The sequence below is a fragment of the Miniopterus schreibersii genome, assembly GCF_964146895.1.
Source record: "Miniopterus schreibersii genome assembly, chromosome: 13".
Lineage (NCBI taxonomy): Eukaryota > Metazoa > Chordata > Mammalia > Chiroptera > Miniopteridae > Miniopterus > Miniopterus schreibersii.
Genome location: NC_138113.1, coordinates 28,830,065 through 28,850,016, shown reverse-complemented (window position 1 = coordinate 28,850,016; position 19,952 = coordinate 28,830,065). Strand labels below are relative to the sequence as shown.

At 47.5% G+C, this 19,952-nt stretch overlaps 1 protein-coding gene across 3 annotated transcripts in view; it reads right to left on the bottom strand.

Annotated features, from left to right (window-relative positions):
• Positions 1-2,968: 2,968 nt before the first annotated feature.
• SPTBN1 (spectrin beta, non-erythrocytic 1) overlaps positions 2,969-19,952 on the bottom strand; it is a 177,671-nt gene continuing 160,687 nt past the window's right edge. For all 3 annotated transcript variants that reach the window (XM_081157102.1, XM_081157103.1, XM_081157104.1), the window contains 10 exons: positions 18,004-18,248; positions 16,653-16,791; positions 15,580-15,664; positions 14,555-14,751; positions 13,664-13,776; positions 12,911-12,974; positions 8,310-8,548; positions 6,971-7,144; positions 5,102-5,144; positions 2,969-4,269 (listed from right to left, as the gene is read on the bottom strand). In XM_081157102.1, the coding sequence (XP_081013228.1) occupies positions 4,051-4,269; positions 5,102-5,144; positions 6,971-7,144; positions 8,310-8,548; positions 12,911-12,974; positions 13,664-13,776; positions 14,555-14,751; positions 15,580-15,664; positions 16,653-16,791; positions 18,004-18,248 (1,518 nt within the window). In that variant the 3' untranslated portion in view covers positions 2,969-4,050. The remainder of the gene's footprint in view (positions 4,270-5,101; positions 5,145-6,970; positions 7,145-8,309; positions 8,549-12,910; positions 12,975-13,663; positions 13,777-14,554; positions 14,752-15,579; positions 15,665-16,652; positions 16,792-18,003; positions 18,249-19,952) is intronic.

Here is a 19,952-nt window from a genome sequence, read left to right as displayed (position 1 = left end):
GCGTGTTGTCAGCCCCACGGGGCTGCTTCCAGGGAAGTTGGCCCCCGTGGGTGCTGTGCCAGGGTGACAAGGGGACACTTACTTGGCTGGATGGTGAAGTGCTGTGATTCCCACCATTCCGGGCACAGAGCCCCACCCCCTTTCCCCGGGAGAGGCCGAGTGACCGGGTGTAGTAATGAAGTATCTTGTGCACCCAGCGAAGACGGTAGAGATGTGACAGACACGTAGCAGATGGCAGCAGGAGAGGGCTGGTCTGAACCCCGCGGACACCCGTTGCCGGATGCTCTCTGGCCATTTGAACTGAGGCTGTGGGCCTGTTCCCTGAGACGGGGGCCCCAGCTGGGAAGTTAAAACCTTAAGAGACTGTTTCCCTCACAAAATTAAAGCTTAAGAGCAGCAGCATTGGAAATAATTCACCGTGAGAGGGAAACTACAGTGGTGATGGGAAGCTGGGCAGATTCTCCAGGGAGGGGAAGGGGGAGCCTGGAGCCAAGGCCTGCGGGGGGGGGGGGGGGGGGGGGGGGGCTCTGGAATGCAGGATGCCCTGCCCTGGGAGAAAGTCCCTTTGGGCTTACGTAAGAGAAAATTCCCTTTCCCTCTGAAGCATCCGCTTCAGGAAACTCCACTGCTGCTCCACCTCCTCCATTCCCACCCGCAACGGGTCCCCAACTATCTGCAGGGAGGAGCGAAGGCCAAGGGGAGACTTGCGCAAGTCCCCGCAGCTCTGGAGGCCGACGGGGCAGCGCTTCAGGGAGTGTCGCTGGGCCGGGACAGAGAACAGGCTCCCGGGAGCAGGGACGGCCGGAGTCGAGGGGGCCCTGCCAGCTCCGGTGTCTCCCTGCCCTGCTGCTGACCAGCCGGCCCTTAACAGAAACCACCGCGGTCTGACAGCCCAGCTCAGGCGGCCCACCCGGCGCCTCCTGAAACCTGGGCATTCCCGGGAAAGTGTCTTCATACCCCCGCAGGGAAAACAGCCAAAATGAGGCTCCTGAACGCCACCAAATAATCCTACCCACTAACTTAACTCTCCCAAATCGGCCCACTTCCCAGGAGCCTCCGGAGTTGGTGGCGCTGCGGCAGCCCGAGTGGAAATAGCCCCAAAGCACGGAAGAGAAGCCTCAATCTCTCACACACCTTAATCCCTAATTTAAATTAGAGGGAGAGTAGGTCCCTCCAATTCCATTTCCTGAATCTCTTCTTTCAGAAGGGGGTTGAGTTTTTACAAAAAAACTCCAAACTCCAAACATATAACAAATTCTTTCTTGTGGCCTTTTTTTAAGTTCAAAAGCTCTCATTTTTTTTTTTTTTTTAGGGCAGCTTGTGCTCTTAAAGTTGGGTCTAAACCTTGAAAAACTTTGAAGCTCACATTTATTTCTCCCTTGGGAAATTTTTATTCAGTCCTGAAAGCAACAAAAGAGCACTGCACTTTAAGTGCTGGATCCAGAGAACTGGCCACAAATAAGGGGTGGGAGGGGTACGGTTTGGGGATCGCAAGCAGCAGCTAGTTTTAAAACACACATTTACCACCAAGGGAACGACCAGGAAACACCCATGTAAAGACTGGTGAGCATTTAATATACACTTATTTGTAGAACTAAGACTACCCGAGGATTAAGATGCAGAGAAGAAAGGACCATTTGCTCAGACACGGTAGATACTGTTTTAAAAAATCTCCTCAGCACTCCAGGGCATTTTTTTGTCCTAGAGAAATGAAGGTTTGGGTTCACACACAGACAGACCCGCACATATATCTTTACAGCAGCTGTGTGTGTAACAGACAAAACCTGGGAACTGCCCAGATGGTCTTCAGCAAGTGAATGGTTACACGAACGGATACGTCCACACCTGTAGCCTGGATGAACCTCCAGAGAAGAATGCCAAGCGGAAAAAGGCCAATCCCCAAAGGTTGTAACATCACGGGCGCTTCTGTTTATACAACATTCTTGAAAGGACAAACTTGAAGCTCGGAGAGAACACACTGGTGGTTGCCAGAGGCGAGCGGGGGTGGCGCTGGGAGGCAGGTGTGGCTCTAAAGGGCAGCAGGAGGGATCCTTGTGGTGATGGAAATGTTCTGTATCTCAACTGAATCAATGTCAATAACCTGGATGTGATCTCGTACTATAGTTTTGCAAGATGTTACCACTGAGGGAAACTGGGTAAAGGGTATTGTTTTTTACAACTGCCTGGGAATCTACAAATCACAAAATAAAAAAAGGTTAATTAAAAAAATAACAACCGTTCTCAGTAATTATGTTGGTGGCATTAGTACTGCTATTTGGTTTATGTGTAATATGGGATAAAGCACAATTACAGGATCTTCTAATTCTATGAGAGTCATGATTCTGAGTCAAAATGATAATAATACAGGAAATGTTAGGTTGAAAAGACCACACAATCCTGAATTTGAGTATGAACTCATGAGTTTTTTCTTTGCTTTATCTACTGATATGCCTAGAAACAAGGACCAACCCAGCGAGAAGCAATGAGCATTGCTAGCAACATAAATTATGGTTTTAGAATACCATTTTCAACGAAAAGAAACCAGAGTTTCTTAGAGAAACCTAACTGCAGGTCCGGGGTCAGGAAATGGACTGGATGCCCAGTTGTTCACATAGTCAGTGGCTGCCTCTTTATACAACAGTGAAATTTCAACAGAGCACGGCCTACAAAATCTAAAACATTTACTATCTCTGGCTCTTTACAGAAAAAATTTGCCAACCCTTGCGTCATAGCTATTTAGCAAGCTCTCCAGATAACTTCTTTATAAATAAAAGATAAAACCTGGGTGTGTGGCTGCCACACATTCCATAGATATTACTCTGTTTCCTGTAGTTTTCAAAGCTGCTACAAGAATGCAAAACAGGACCCAGGTGGACTGTCTAATGTGTCCCGTTTACTCTCTCTTGCTCTGCAATTTCCCTATGGGGCGTGTGCGCGGTAGAGGAAAAACAACAATTACCCACCGTGGTAGATTTAAAAGCATTTAATGACATAGCATATATTTAACAGATAGGGCAAAAGTTGAGAGGTACAGGTCATACAACTGAGCACCGGCCCGAGCGACCACCTTCCTGCTCAGGCCCGGCCTCTGGAGTTCATTCCTATCAATGCCGTTTTGATTGTGCAGTAAGATGAAAGTTTGTCATTACAATCGTTACAGTGACAGAGAAATGCACACTATGTATCAAAGAGCAAGGTAATGAAGCAAATTATAACACAGTGTGGCCACGCACGAGCAAGTAACCATTAGAATAACATTACTTTGTCCAGTAAATGCTTCAGTTCCACTTGTACACTTACCAATGATTTAAAGGGTTTATTATACATCTAGTTTTATTATACTTTGTACTAGAATTATCTCAAACATACAATATAATGTATTTCAGAAAAAAAAAAAAAAGGAAATTACAGATTATTTAAAACAGTATCAGTTTTCTATTCCTTCTTGTATGCCGACATTCGTGACCGTCGTTGCAGTTGCGGCGGGAAAGCCGCGTGTCGTGTGTTAGTAAGTGCTGCCGGGTACGAAGGGTTTGGTCTGTGGAGTTAGCATGGAGCTGCACATGACTGCAGCAAGGTCCTAGTACACTGTCTGTCTAATCAAGGTCAATCCCGTCGCGGGCACTTCTAATAGTCAAAACTCAAGGTAACCACCGGGAGTAAATGGCAGAGAATGGTGTCAGGAAATTGGTACATTTTGTCTGTGGTGAGCACAGGAAATATTGTTTTAAGCACCGCTGCCTTGCATACCAACAGCACTAGAGGCCAGTTATTTCCAACACAGCCTCACAAAATTGAGGAACAGTTTAAATATTGAGATCTAATCTATATAATTTCATTAAAAAAATCTGGTCTTCCCTCTGCACCTCAAACTTGTGTAACTTGGAGATAAAGTGTTTAGGTGTGTTTTCCCCCACCCCACCCCCAGAAATGCTCTATAAATTAAAAAAAGAGAAACCAACCACACTGAGGAGCGGCAGGCACGGGGCCCTGCTGCCCCGAGCTCGCATGCTGGAGTTCGCGGGAAGGCCGGGAGGGCGGGGGCGGGGGTCACTTCTTTTTGCCGAAAAGGCTGAACCGCTTCTCCTTGTCCTTCTCCTTGTCTTTCTCCCGCCTGCCGGGACTGGACTCGCTGGTGATGGTGACGACACTGGTGGGCAAGGTCTGCGCCCGGCTGGAGGCCGGCGTGCTCTGGGCGCTGGCCGGCACCTCGTGCTTGTCGGAGGAGATGGCGGCGGAGATGGCCTGGATCCACGTGTTCATTTCCTCCTGGGGGGCACGGGCGGGCGAGACTCAGCCAGAGGGACGGATGGAGGCGCCCCCCCCAGCTGCCTGACCCCTGGGACTCGGCTGGAAGGCTCGGGACAGGGCTCGCACAGGGGCAAGCGGGTCCCAAATGAACCTCTGCTTTAGCGTGAACATGGCTCGACTCAGGAGAATTTGGTTGACAACCTGAAGGTCGTCACTCTTGTATATGATCCTAGGAATTGGGAAGAGGTGGGAGACTGGTCTCCATCTGTGGGGTATCACCCTAGAAGCTGCTCCCCTCTTTTAAATTGTAATATATTTGACATATGAGACTGTAATTTAACAGGAGACTTTCCCAGTTTAAAGCACTGTACATGCTGTTTTCTCTCTCCCTCGAGATGGAACAGTCACGACATGGGTGGGTAAAGGCGGGGGTGCAGTGGGAGGCTCCTGACTGGGACCACCTCACTGTGCCTCAACCACCGGGAGGGGGTGGGCTCCGAGGGACCCTGCACTAGCTCTCCTGCCATGGCGAGGGCAGATGACATTCACTGCCTCCTAAAACACAAGGAGAACCAAACACCTTCCAGTGTTGGTGACCATGGAGACCTGACAACAAATGCCATCACTGATCATTACCTGTATGACGAACGTTACAAATAAAGCTTACCATGCCATAGGCATGGGCAAACTCTTGCCGACGGGCTGTTTCAAGCCAGAACTCGCCCATGTGGCTGGCTACTTTGGTCAGCAAGGTGTTTAAAATTACTTAATGTAAGTGCAGACACGAGTTATCTCGTGACTGGTCAGCAAGGTGTTAAGTATTTGAGAGAAAAGAATCTTAGAAACTTACATCATCTTTGGCTTGAAAGAGGTATTCGTTCCCATCATTTAGTCTGTAATTTGAAGGAAGAAAGGAAGTCACAATATAATGTCAGGGGAAAAAAAGCCCCAACCCCCATATCCTACATGTGGGATACAAACAGGCCCCAGGAATCACACATCAGCAACTGAGCCCGGGGCGCGCACAGGCCCAGCGGTGGACCCCTGGACATCAGGAAGCCATATAATTGGGCCAATATAATTTACACAGGCAACGTGGTGTTTCAACCCACTGGAAGGATTAAAAAAATAGTCCAAATGAAATAACACCTGGCTAAGACCACCTGGATGCCTGACCACTGCTCTAAACTGAATTCAAGTGAAAGCTCTTTAAAATTTATAAGCCCTTTTGAAATTCTGCTAAGCTTGCATCCCCCACATTTATAAATACCAGTTTCTGAACAGACACCCAAAATGGTCTCTTAGATTTCTCTTCTTATGTATGTCTCGGGAGGAAGGAAAGTGTCCTTGCAAGGCCATCAGTATGACACTGAGAAGCCACTAGCTTGGAGGGCTCACCCCTTCTCTCCACTGCTGTCAAGAAGAAGGGGACGCTGCCAGTGGGGAATATGGTACGTGCCCTCACCAACACCCCAACGCTCTGAAGCTGCAGCAAACGCGTACAAGGAAGGAGGTAGCCAGGGAGCTGGCTGTCCGTGCCTGCCTCACAGCGTGGAAAGTGCCTGTGAGCCCTCCAGTGCTCGTCAACAGAGCTCAGTAAATCACACATCTGAAACTCTCATTTGCAGTCCTTGGCCTAATCCCACTGGCACCAGACACACGTAACTAGAGTCCAGAGCTTTTCAGATCCCAAAGCAACAGATCAAAGTATTATACTAAGTAACATCCTGGATGACCACTAACACATACACTTTTTACATTTTTAAAAAATAAACTGTTTTTTCTGCCTATTTCCACTGCTTGGATCCACTGTGGGGACACACGGGTGTTCTACAGGGTAGAGACATTCGGAACTAGATAGTCTAGGGGCAGCTGGACCATCTCTGGGGGAGTCAGAAGGCACAGGAGCCCGGGCCCTGCACACGCACTTCCTGTTTGTCTCCATCAAGCTCCAGGATAATACACTTGACCCATCACTAGACGATTCATGAACAAGGAATAGTAGCTCATGAGTCCAGATAAGCTGGAAAGATGGGCAAACTATTTTTCTAAGCTTTCCCTAAGCTGTGAGATGTGAAGAGCTCACCTTCTCTCAGGGAAGTTAACTTCCGGCTCATAAAAACAAAACTTCCTTTTGTTCAATGTTCAGCTGCCCCATTAACCACGGGGAGGCTGGGGACTGGCCAGGCCCCAGGACCAAGATGTGTGCCACACCTGTGTGTCACTTTCTTGGTGATTTTTTTCCTGTTTCTCTTTAACCTTTATTTATTATTATTATTTTTTTAAAATTTATCTTTATTGTTGAAAGTATTACAGATGTCTTTTTTTTCCCATTGCCCTTTCTTCTCTGCATCCCACCTCTCCTCCCTGGGCCTTTTAAATGGCAGAGGAGCCTGGCCGGTGTGGCTCAGCGGTTGAACGTCGACCTAGGATCCAGGCAATTGGGGTTCGATTCCCGGTCAGGGCACATGCCCGGGTTGCGGGCTCGATCCCCAGTTGGGGGCGTGCAGGAGGCAGCCGATCAATGACTCTCATCATTGATGTTTCTATCTCTCCCTCCCTCCCCTTCCTCTCTCTGAAATCAATAAAGACATGTTAAAATAAATAAATAAGTAAAAACAAGTAAATAAATGGCATAGGAGAACCAACCGATCACAGGATCTAAGAAAACCAACTCCTGGCATGAGGACACACACACGCCCACCCTCCGAGCGCGCACCTGAGCTTGAACACGTGCTTCTTCTTCTTGTAATCAAGGGCCACTTCACAGACGGCTTCTTTAAGGCTCACAGGGACCTCGCTGTGGTAGGGAATCCCAGAAGCAGCTGTCTTTGCATCTTTGTAGAAGCCCATTTCTTGGTTATTTATGACACAATAAACATTGTGCCAGGACCTGAGCAGTAAAGAAAGGAACACAAAGAATTAAGAATTTGATTAATATGAAAATGATCCTCGTGCAATGTGCTGTAACCTCTTGTTAAAAGCCCTTCCTGTATTCTGCTAAAACCAAACAAATGGAACAAAATGCCTCCATGGATTCCTGGGACAGGGAACATATTGCTGCAGTGGTAGGTTTTTGGGGGTGACTTCTCTCCCTGGATTTCGGGGGAAACACGGTACTTCCTTCTATTCAGTCAAGGTGCTCTTGGCTGATGGGAAAGACTGTGTTAGGTTCCCTGCTGCAACACCTCCTGTGCAAAGGACACAGGCCAGGCTCCTGTGAAACATGCCTGTCCTCAGGCAGCTCTCCCACCTCAGCTTCACTCTCTGTGTGACTGGTGCCTTCACAGGGAGGTTGGTCCAGGGACATCAGTATGAATGGAACCTTTGGGTGAATTAGAAAAAGCTGTCCTTTCCCCCATGATAATACACTGTCTCAATATACTGATTTTAATGAGAACGAGAGACTTTACAGACAACCACACGTGGTAAGTCAATGTCCTCAATGTGGATGGCAGCTCTCAGACGGGATTTCTTTGTTCAATATTTAGCCTGCACAACTGCACAGGGTGGTCCCCGCCAGCCTGGTTTACCGGTTAAGCACAGAGGCTATGAAGTCAGATGTGAGTTTCACCCCAGCTAAGCCGTTTACTAACTTTCTATAGAGACTGAGCTTTCCTAACCTCTTAGGGCCTCAGTTTCCTCACCTGTAAAATAGGTAATAAAAACAGGGCTATTGGGAGATCACAAATATAAAGGCTTACATGGAGATAAGGCAGGGGAAATGGTGAATGTCTCCAAAAACCTCACGAGGAAAATCTCGGTGAAATCATTTCCCTTTAGGGAAGACTCAACAGCAACCTAGCAGCATTCCTTCTCAGGATGAACTACTGAGGCCTGATTTTCTATTTCTACTCATTTCTAACTCCCTCTCCCCTCAGTGAGTAAGAGGGTCTCCCCTTCCCCTTCCCAGGGTCAGCCCTGCGAATGTACTGCCCAGGAAGCTACACACAAGCCAACTACATGAACACACACTCCCCTTTCCACTTGAGACGGACCCACCCTGGCCTTGGCCGGCTGACCTCCCTCCTCACTGACTCAGCCTTTGCTGCTGTTACCTGCTTGAGGCTTTCTTGTTGTGGGCCTCCCACTCATGCTTCCGATTCAGAAAGCCTTCCATCTGGGCCGCAGGCATCTCCTGGGTCCGGGCCGGCAAGGTGGCAGCGCTCTGGGCCGGGAGGGCAGTCTTGGCTTTGCGATCGGAGGTGGGGGAGGGGATGGGGCTGGACTCTTTGGAACTCGTCCTCTGCTCTGCAGCGCCATTGACCATTTCATTCGTGTCCACAGTCTCTGCCATCTAGGGACAGCAGAGAGGCTACTCAGTGAACCCCGTGGTGCAGGGGGGTGACCACATACGCTCTGACCGACTCGCACACGTGGCTGTGTATAAATGCCTGGCACAGATCGAGGCAGTACAGTAAAACCATTGCACATCCCACAAAGCCAGCTGGACACCAAGGACATTAGAAGGTGGGAAGGGATTAATGCCCGCCCGCTCACGGGGAGATGAGAAAAGCGAAATGCCAGTATGAGTTTTACTGCACTCTGCCCCTCTGATCAATCCATTTTCTCTAAGGTAACTCGGATCATTTCCTCTCATGGTTACTTTAGAACAAAAGGACAACAGTCACAATCACACGTATTAAATATGAGAGAGTGGACGTTATACAGCAGCCACCTTACATCCAAGGACGCCACCAGGAGGGCTGGAAGTTGAAGCGAAAGGGCATTCACAAACAGGTCGATAGACAACTCTATCAGAACTACACAGCATTCCCCCGGAGTAAGACAAGGAAAGACCTCTGGTTTCTGAAAATGCTCCCTGGCTCTCCCCCCCTCCCCTCAACACATCGTCATAAACACATGCAGAAATTAGGACGACAGTCATGCATTTCACAGCTACCATCCCAGTTAGACTTTGGAATGTAAGAGCTGGAAGGAAATGAGGCAAGTCAACAAACATCAATTGAACCACATCTGCCGGAGTTGTATCGTGAGTGGGTTGTAGTTTGTGTTAAAGGAGCTGGAAAAGCCAATCACAGTCACTCAGCACCACACGGCTATTTACCCCCAAACAAAGACAGAACCAGGGCCTTCCCCATCACGTGCTGCTGGATCTCGCTGCCTTGCTGCACTGGGACGCGAAGGCCCAGAGACCGCCAGGCTTCCAGCGGCTCTGACCCTTCAGGCTGGAGACGTCTTCGGGAGCTGTTCCTTCCCAAGCTCATTTATAGTGTAACCCTCATGGCTTTGCGGCTTGGGAAATGCAGTAGGGTCTCGATTCATTATCGCTTTCGGCCTGTGTACCATCAACTGTGTACCATTAACTGCAGCAGCCCCTGGCCGATACACCCAGGGCGTGGGATTAGCGAGTTACTAAAGCTGGGTGTGGCTGACACTTTAGTGGATTACAGACAACCTGGCTCCCCTGGTACACGAACAGACATGGAGGTGTCAATGGCAACGATCATTAGCTATGCCCCCCACCACTGCTGCCCAGAACCAAAATGACACCCAACCAGCAGCAAAAACTTCAACAGGATGAACGCAGACTGGCCACCACTCAGATATGAACACTCAGATATGTCAACTCTCAGGACTGGATCTCTCGTTTCGGCCTCATCTAAGTGGCTGGACCGGAGTCACAAATTTATATTCCGTCTACACAAAGGATCACCGCTAGCATCAGGATTCAGGGTGAGACTAGAGGCTATGTGATTTAAGGGTGTCTTTGATTGGGACCCTCTACCCGCAGAGCAGTATGGAGAATGGGTTCCTAGGGCAGAAAGGCATGGGGGAGGGGAGATGCGGGTGGTTATCCTGGCCTTGCAAGTCACAGCCTGTGGACACGTGCTTAAGAGCAAAAGGCTATTTAAGTATGTCTCTCACTTTTAAAGGAGAGATGCAGGAGGGGAAATGACAAAAAAAAAACAAAACCCTGAGTCAAAAGAAAATGAGTGGATTTTAAAGTTGACAAATCTGTTGTGCGTGAGCTTTCAGGAAGTTTCTGGTGGGGAGGAGGGACGAGTTTGGTCTGGAAGGCCTGTGCCAGGCGTGAGTCCAGGGAGACATGGAGTTAGTGTGTATAGAAATCAGGTTAAAAAAAATTAGTGCTGCAGGTGCGACTCCAAAACTGCTAGTGACAGAGAGGACCTGGACAGAGAAACGTTTACTTGAAAAAGGCTACAATTGATTGTACGTGGTCAGACTTCAAGGGTAGGTGAAGGCCGGGGAAGCCTCTCCTGGGGGAAATTCTGCAGCAAAAATTTTTTTCTTTGGAGTTAGAAGGAAAGAGAAAACCCCAAACCAGTATGCAGAGATAATTAATGTTTATGCAAATGAATCACTAACCAAGGAAACGAGGAAAATAAAAGGAACAAATGAATTTTAATGGACATGTGCTTGAGCATGCCGACAGGCAACACACCACGAGACAAACACCAAAAGCAAATTGCAGCGCTGTGACCAAACATGGGCACACGTGGACGCGCCCCGCCCCCACCCCCCTTGCTTCTCTTTAGCGATTAGTCCAGAGTGCTTTAGTGGCTGGGTACACCTGAGATCTTTAAATCAGAAGGTGAACACAAATGCAACGTGACAACTAGTAGCACAAGAAACACCCGATTGGTTTTCTAAGTACACAAAGCAACGCTATTTTCAAGTTCATTAACTTGAGTCTCTGCACTGTAACTCAGAAGAATGAAAAGGCTTTTCTTCTTCCAATCCAATTGTAATTAAAAATCTGTTCTGGCAAGCCACAATTTAAAAATATAAATAAAAACAGGCATGAGAACAAATGCCAAAAACATCACAGCACTCCTTCCCTGTGTGCTTATGTGGTGGTTGTTGGTTTTGTGGGTTTTTTTTTTGGTCTTATGAATACAAAAAGCATAAAATTGGGTATTAGTCCTGATGATACAAAATTTAAACACATATATGGAAACATCACATATACATATAAATCAGTGACACATAATTTGGAGCCAGGAACACACATCAGGGCTCCCTAAAGGCCAAAGACAAAGCGGTGGTTTTCCTCTAAAATGGAATTTGGTGTGTTTTAAGGCAGAGACCCAATAATGGTGCACACTACCCCCAGAACATAGGAAGCTTGGCATCTATCTATATACCCATCTACAATCGCAAGTAGATAGATATGTACATAGAGGTAAGGAAAAACAAACAAGGTCTACATGATGTTATCCTGACAAAAGAAAAAAAAGACATGCATCATGAAATGAAAAGACAAATCAGACTTAACTCATGGAGAACACATATCAAAACAGGTCTCTGATTCCACTAACACCTAAATATGGCAAATGAGCAAGTGAATGTCTCATGAGGTTCTGATGTCACATGGATTTGGTTTTGTCTTGATCAGTACCAGGAAATCACCTCTTTCATTAGCTTCTATTCCTAAGGAACAGAATTCCCGTTAAAACATTTCCAATCCCTGCTGGTGGTCTGACAAATGCCATCCTAAAAGACTCCTTATGAGAGAACTCCACAAAAAAACTTCATTTTCTTAAGAAAATGAGAAATGAATCAGGTCTGTAATGAGACATAGGACGGAGTGTCTGTCTACAGAGGTGCTAACATTACTTCTGAAGCCAGGAGGCGTGCAACTGCTCCTAGGGGTGGTCCACTGCAGGCATCGTTCAAGTAATCAGGGTGAACCAGAATGGCTTTTGCTCCGTTTGTTTGAAAAACTTAAATAGTTTGACACCCTGAAGTCATCGGCCAAATAGACAGGCCTGGAAGTCCGGGAGGCAGGCTTCCGAAACGTGCTGAGAACTGTGGTCATCTGCGGCATCCCAGTGGTGCCCAGTGACCGAGGCAAAAGTGCGCAGCCATCAGCGGGCACTTTACTCCTGAGGCTGGTGGCACTATCTGCTGCCAGTCAGTCTAGAATCCTCAACTCGGGACTTGGCAGGAAAAAATAAGAGAGGAACTGGTTTGTAAAAAGTAGTAAGTGATCTGAGGACCTCAAAACATTTGAGATGCTGTACCTAAAAATTCAAACAGCTTCCCAATAGATGCAACCTTTTTCTTTCTTTGTCATTTTCAATAAATGAATGCACCCTCCATGGAATGTCACACAGCTGACTTTAGGTTTTAATCTTAGCACTTAAAGTCTCCTTCCGCATATACCGGTCTTCCTAGTTACGGGGAAACTGCTGTAGGTTAATAACATCTGTAAAGGAGGCTACATACAGTGCAGTTCTGCACCCTGTTAGTATAACTGGATATGTCATACCTGTAGGATTCTAGTTTTCTTCTTCATTTTGCTGTAATCTCATTAAATTGCAATTACTCATGTAAGGCTTTTGCTGTAAAAATCTCAATAAGGTAAAAAGCTCACATAAATAAACAAAAAGTAAGTATGTTGCTTTAAGGCAACTAAGCATCCATCCGTTAAAAGACTCAAATAAACATGAATTAAACGCAAACAAATATGAAACCAAGGAAGGCTATGAATTAAGTAAAATGGTAACACTGTGGGTGAGGTGGAAGCCAAAAGGTCAAACCATGAGGATTTGGAAAGAGTGGTCTTGACAAATGGTAGTGAGCTTCACAGTCCGGACCATGGCTGGTCACTGGCTGTCCGTCTGCTATTAAAGTTTTTGTAGTTTTGGTAGGTTTGAGAGCGGTAACTAACCCGTGGAGATCCCTGTTCAGCTGGCAAACCATTCTGGGAAACTTGCTCTCCTTTCGACGTATCCCTGTTGGGTGAGGGGGCAAGAGGACAGGGGATGGGAAGAAAAGGCAAAGAGGAGAAAAGAGAAAAACAGAAGGGAAAAAAGGAGAGAACATCAGCCAATTTTATTACAGATTTTCTCTTAGAAAAACACATACAACCCTCTTTCACAGAATTTAATTTCTTTTAAAAAACTTTCTAAGTGTTTCAAACCAACTCTGGACAGAGAGGAGACTGCAGGGATCCCCTCCCCCCCAAGGTAGCATTAGGGTTGATCACAGAGCTCTTACTACTGCAAAACAACCAGCCTTCCAGAAGTAGAGTAATTCCTGTCCTTCATGGGGAATCACCCAGAAATTTCAAAAAGCACCACCACAAAATCACTGGCTGGAAATCTGGGTGGTTCACTCCCTCCGTTTAATCATACGGAAATTGAGTGTGTGTGTGCATGCGCATGCGTGAGCACGTGTGTGCAGCACAGAGGGCACTGTCACACTCCACTTCCGCTGCCCACAAAGCACTGTGACCGGACAAGCCAGTGCTCTCAAATGTTGCCCAGGGCTGCTCGCAGGGACTCCAAACATTCCAACGTTCCAAAGCAGCAATTAGCAGGAAAAGCGTGTGGTTAGGCCACACAGTGCAGGCTGAGAAAAGATGCTCCCTGAACCTCACTGCCACTAATGCTAAGACTCGGGCGGCAGAGCCGTGACTCACCGCTGCTGCTGGGACTCGGCCTCCTCAGACACCTTCGCGCTCGGCTCGGGCGAGGGCGGCCGCCTCTTCCTCTCCTCCTCCTCTTGCTGTCTGCGCACTTCCAGTAGCTCCAACTGAGGGAGAACATGGTGACGTTCAGCAGAGCCCCAACTCTGCCTCTTTTAAGGACAGGGCTCTGGGTGAACTCAGGCAGTCCTCTGGCCCGAGTTTTCTACCCTGGATCACACTGGCCAACCAGAGGCTCTAACACCCTAAGCAAAACGGTATTAGGATCATAGGAACTGCAGCCCCAAGTCAAAACTACAGGAAACATGAGATCTTAGTGATGAAACAAGTCTATTTCAGGGGCTGGCACAGTTCCTATGGGTTGTCTGTGTGCCCCCGGGACACTGGGTTTTATTTCTAAACGAACTATGCAGCTCTCAACTTTGCTTAGGAAGAAAGTTATCTGAGCATGAGGGTTCATGCTGGCCTTCCCATGAGCTCAGACAGACACCACTGAGACAGAGCTGCAGTGATTCGTGTTCAGCCAAAACCCAAACAACACATAAAAAAGTCAAAGGATAGTCTAACGGAAACTAAGGCGTTTCATAAGCAATATGAACACCAGAAGTGTTCCGTTTCAGCACAAGAGTACACAGGTACATTTTAAGTCCCCAGAACTGCAGAAACCGAATTAAGTGACCATAAATCTAGGTGCCCAGGAAATGACTGAAGGTGGTAGCCCCAGAGTCTCCCCAGGTCCTGAACCAAGACAGCCACCAATTTCAGGAAGATCCTGACTGCTTTTAAAAGCAGAGTAATAACATGAATTCTCTAAGAGGTGAGCAGGAAGAGGAGGCTGCCAGGAAAACCCATAGGCCAAGCATCCGACCTCTGGTGGCCACTTACCGTTGTCAGCCTCTCCAGGGCAGAGAACCTCTCATCCCAGGTTGCAGCAGACTTTTCAAAAGCCTCATGGCGTTTGATGAGCTTCTCCACCTCGTCCACGCTCTGGCCTATTTCTCGGCTGGATAGGTAGGGCTCCTGTCCGAGCAGCCAGGCCTCAGCCACACTGGCATCCCTTGAGAACTGATGGACCTCCAGAACTGCACAGGGTACAGAGAGTGAGCACTGGCGAGCAGGGTGGCTGGCAGCCAGGGATGACACTGCCGTCTGGTGGCAGCTACCTGCACCACCGCCTTCCCCAGGTCTTTTACCCCTTTTAGAAAAGGCCCTTGGATTCTGTCTCTGGTCAGCAACCTCGGCGTCTGAGAATGCGCTTACAACACAAGGATGGGGCCCAGAGCCCCAAACACAGAACGGCAAAGTGTACAAATAACACTTGAGTTGGGCTACTTTGTGTTGATACCAATTATTAAGTGTTATTCCCAATACTGTATATTCCTTTATAAAAAGAGATGAAAAGAGTCTACCTCTGGGTCACTGTGGGCAGTAAATACAGAAAACCATGTAAGACACTTAGAATGATGCCCAGTTCCTTGTAGAACAGTCAGCTGTTAGCGTTTGTTTTGTCTTGTTCGCATCTTTCTAAGAGCACCAAATATAAGACCTATCAGGCCAACTTTCCACCTCTTGAAACCGCAGTAATAATCCTTCTTAAAGATAACTGGAGGAGGAGGGGCTCTGTGCTCTTCCAGAGGGACACCTATTTCTGCTGTTCCCAAAGAACATCCAAGACCCACCCACAACACAGGTCAATCATGAGATGAAGAATAAAAAACAATATGCCACAGGGAACTACTTAACAATACTCAGCACAATGGTGAAATAGAGCATTAAAAAAGGAAGGGTTTAGAATTCCAAACATCATTAAGTGATAACATCACATCAAATCAACTAAAGCAGGAAAATAAACTTGCAAGCTTTCAAGGGCACCCAAAAGGAGCAGAGAGAGAGACCAAATATGTCCTTACTCAGCCTTAACCACTCCCATCGGTCTTCCCACTTGTCAATCATTTCTTTTCTCTTCTCCGTCAATTGAAGTAACTTCTCCTTGATCTGTAAGAAAAGAAGTACCGCAGGGACAACTTAACAGGATGGACCACATCCTCCAGTCTTCCCCTTGATAGGCCACTTCACACAAGAAAACCACCACTGGGCCAGGAGTACCTCAGGACGGCTTAGTCTCTCTGTATTGGGAGAGCAGAGAAAAGCAGGGTGGGCTGAGAGCAAGGCCAGCTCCACCCAGAGCTATGGTGTCACGAGGAGGCCAACTCTGCACTGAGCCCCTCCAGACTCTGGGGCTCCCTAGGCAAACACTCAGGGAGGGACAGAGAGACAGCAAGAAGGGCAAAGCCCTGACCTCTCTGAGAACTTCCAGTCCCCTGAAGGGGCCACACACAGACTAACCACTTACGTCTTTATTACCTTCACTCTAACTGGAAGTAGTGATCGCCCACTGAAGAGCAAACTGATCTGGGGCACATGCGATGGAGAAGGGGTGTCGCCTGGGTAGAGTACTGATGAAGGTAAGAGAGAGCGAAACCTCAACAGAGGGCCTTAAAAAACTGTCTGCTGTGCCTGGGATTTGGACTTACTGGCTCTGCTCAGAGTCTGAGCAATTATATTTTCTACACACCAGGAAAGAAGCACTAAGTTCTGAAATATATGCAAGTATATGCATATGTATATGTAAATATAAGTATATTTTTTCTCTGTGGATGCATGCGCATACATACATAGATACTCAGAAAAGTCATTTTACATCTTTTTTCTTAAATCCTCACTTGAGGATATGTTCTACAGATCTCAGACAGTAAGGGAGGGAGAGAGAGAAAAAGAAACATCAATCGGTTGCCTCTGGTATATGCCCCCACTGGGGATCAAACCTACAACCTAGGTATGTACCCGGAACGAGAATCAGACCAGCTGCCCTTCGGTGCATGGGATGATGCTCCAACCAACCGAGCCACACCAGCCAGGGCATCATTTTACATCTTAACACCAGCTTCAGTCAGCCCAGGGCCCCGGGCAAACAGCACCCTACCTCCTCAGATGCGTAGTGCTTTCTCGCCAACAGGGATTTCCCAAGTTCAATGCAGGTTGTGAAACTGTCATTACGAGCATCAATTTCAGCTTTGATACCCTGGTGATTATTCATCAATAGTTCAACAGATGAGACATCCCTAAAATGAGACAAATAATACCTCCTTTAGGAGATCAAGCTTTTGAAATAAATGTGTCGGTTTCAAAACACGTAATTAATTTGAAGGGAACTGTTCGATGGCACAATTTACCTTCGAGGTGTGATTCACAGTCTGAGTCACAGGAGCTACAGTGTGAGGACAGTATAATTCAGGACCAGCTAGGCAGCCTAACGTTAAGAGTGCGTTGACTATTATCTATGTGTGTGTGTGTGTGTGTGCGTGCGTGTGTGTGTGCGTGTGTGTGCGCGTGCATGAGTAATTCACAATGGCTGCCGGGTAGAGGCCGGAAAAACCACTAGATTTGGGTTCAAACTTACTTTGCAATGCAATTCAGACCCTTCTTCAAAAAGGTACAGAAGCATTAACGTATGTCCCCAATCATACCCCAATGAGTAAGCTGCCAAAGGTTCAGGACATGTGTGTTCAAAAGAGAAGTTGGTATCTCCTCTCCTTCTTTGGACATGAAGAAACATACAGAGCGGGAACCAGCTTAGAAATCAATGACTGGTAGAGCTGAGAGAGCTTCTCAGGAACCAAAACCTAAGACTGGGAAGTCTGATCTAGGAAATACAGTTTATACATGTTATATACATGTTATAGTATACATATACATTACATTAACACATTATATTCTCTATGTATTTCTTCTCTTGGGACATAGCTCCTTTCTCAGTGGCGAGGGCTGGAGCTGGCAGGGTGAACTGGAAGCTATGGGCCTGCTTGCTTGTCTATTAGCTTCTCTTCACTGCTTGCATGAACACAGCCAAAGGGAAGATACAGAACAAATATTAAATAATCATCTGAAGACACCATTAAAGCAGATGCAGGGTTGAGAGACACCTTCGGCAAAGTGTATGAAGAGGGACAGAGTGGTTTTTAATCTAACAAGACACAGAAAGAACTCAGGAAGCCACCTGATTCCAATGATGAGGTAGAGCTAGTCATGCCCAAAGGCAGGACACGGTGGGCATGGAACGTGGGGCAGGTTGGGGAGAAAGGGGGAGGACGTGACAGCACTGGGCCCCCCGTGTGCAGGAGGCAGCTTAAGCAGTGTGGCTCCCCCCACACTTTCCCCACCCTGCTCCAGCCTTGAAGGACCAGGCGAGGCCTGGCTCTCTCTGGAAGATCCCATCTACATATTGCCTGGGGTAAGTTCACTAGATCTCCTGCCCAGGCAGCAGGGTATATTACCTTGGCTTCTCCTGGGCCTCGATCTGCCGGATGACATCCTCCATCCACAGCATGAGGTCGCGCACCATGCTGAAGAAGCGGAACTTGTCCCCCGTGTCCACCAGCCGCACCCTGCGGCCCTCGCAGGAGTCGAGCAGGGCCTTCCAGGCCTCCAGGACCTCATTCTCCCGCTTCTGGATGTCGTCAGCCTTGTCACCCGCATAGGCGGCCTGGAGGCGGGCCGCGTCCTCCTGCAGCTGCCTCACCTGTGAAGCCCAGGGGAAGAGAGCCAGGTCAGGCACCGGGCCTTGGCTCCATTGCTTCACCAGTCCCTTCACACACACGCTGAATGCTGTTCTGCTTCAACACCGCACTGTTCTGCTTAAATATCTGTCATAATAGGGTCCCTGACCTGGGGAAGCTCACAGTCTCATCAGGGAGATCCAATCACAAAACCCCAAGTTTACTATAAACATACTGAAGTACAATAGTTCTGCATAATCGATGGACATGAAAGGCTATAGAAACGCAGGTGGGGACTCTGGTCAGGAACAGTCCCCTAGAGGTGGCCTGGGATAGAAGGATGATACAGAAAACACAGGTCTTTAGGATAAAAATCATGAATGAGGAACTGCCAAGAGCGCACTTTTGAAAACACCTTTTCCATGGCTATGTGATGTTGGTGAAAACAATCTACATATTGCCTATAAGAGCTCCCACAAAGGGACATTTCAACTTGAAAAACATAAAAATACAGCATCTAATACAGTTGAAATAAAGAGACTGATGCCAAAGAAGGTAGAGTTTTAACTAGGCAAATTTCAAAACTTAAATTTAAAAAACTTTGCAAAACAGGAAATGCAAATGGCTACACAGAGATACAATAATTCATCATCTATTAGCTCACAAGCTTCTAGTTGGATGATTTATGTGTCAGTGAGCTAGTTCACTGCTGTTAAGACAACAGACCACAGCTCCTACAGAAAGCAAATGGGCAGCAGCTACCAGAATTACAAAAGCACATCCCTTTGTAATTTTATGATCTCACTTTGGGGAACTTACCCTACACATATTATTGCACATTTAGGAAATGAAATGCACATAAGGCCATTTATTGCAGCACTGCCTGCAAAAGCAAAAAGACTGAAAATACAGCCAATGCACCTGAGGGACTGGTTAAATGAATGAGGGCACCTCCACACAGGAGACACCTATGCAGCCATAAAAAACATCAGGGAGGGCTCTGTACATTCCTACGAGTATGGTGAGGTGGAGACCGTCAGCCCTGGATGCTACTGGATCCTTGATGGGCTCCCTCATCCCTCTGGGCCCACAAGATGAAGAGATTTAATGACAAAATGAGGGAGCAACTTCATCATCTCAGAGGAAAGACCTGGTGCTGGGAAGGTTTGCCATCACTTCGTCTATAGGCTTTCCACAAGTTCTGCATAGCTCCTGTTACATAGTAACAGAGAACACTCACGGAGCTCTTGCTGTGGCATACGTTTTGTAGGCATCACTTCAACCCTCAAGGCCTTAGGGGACTCAAGGTTTGAGAGGTAAGTCACGCTTGCAGCAATACAGAGTGGCAGGCCCCACTCATGCCAGGGTCCACCCTGGCTCTAACCACTGCATCGTTACAGATCCTTCACATGCTGCTCTGGGACCTTATGTGCCATGAAGGCCTCTGAACAGGAAACTGACAAGCTTTGAATGGTAAGTTTCCACAGAGCTGGGGAGTCCACCAGCTGTGAAGATTAGAAACCCTACTATGCATGGCAGGCCCTTTTAGATTCTGCGCAATGCAGACCCTCGCCACTCCGCGTATCTCTTTTATATGTTCCCTCAACAGCATCTGCCTCCTTGGTAGAAAAGCTGCAGTATTCATCTGAACAGAGCCCCAGCTATGACCTCCCTCTGCTTCTAGGAGGGGGCAAATCAAGGATAAGTGAGGAGACAATGGCAGTGAA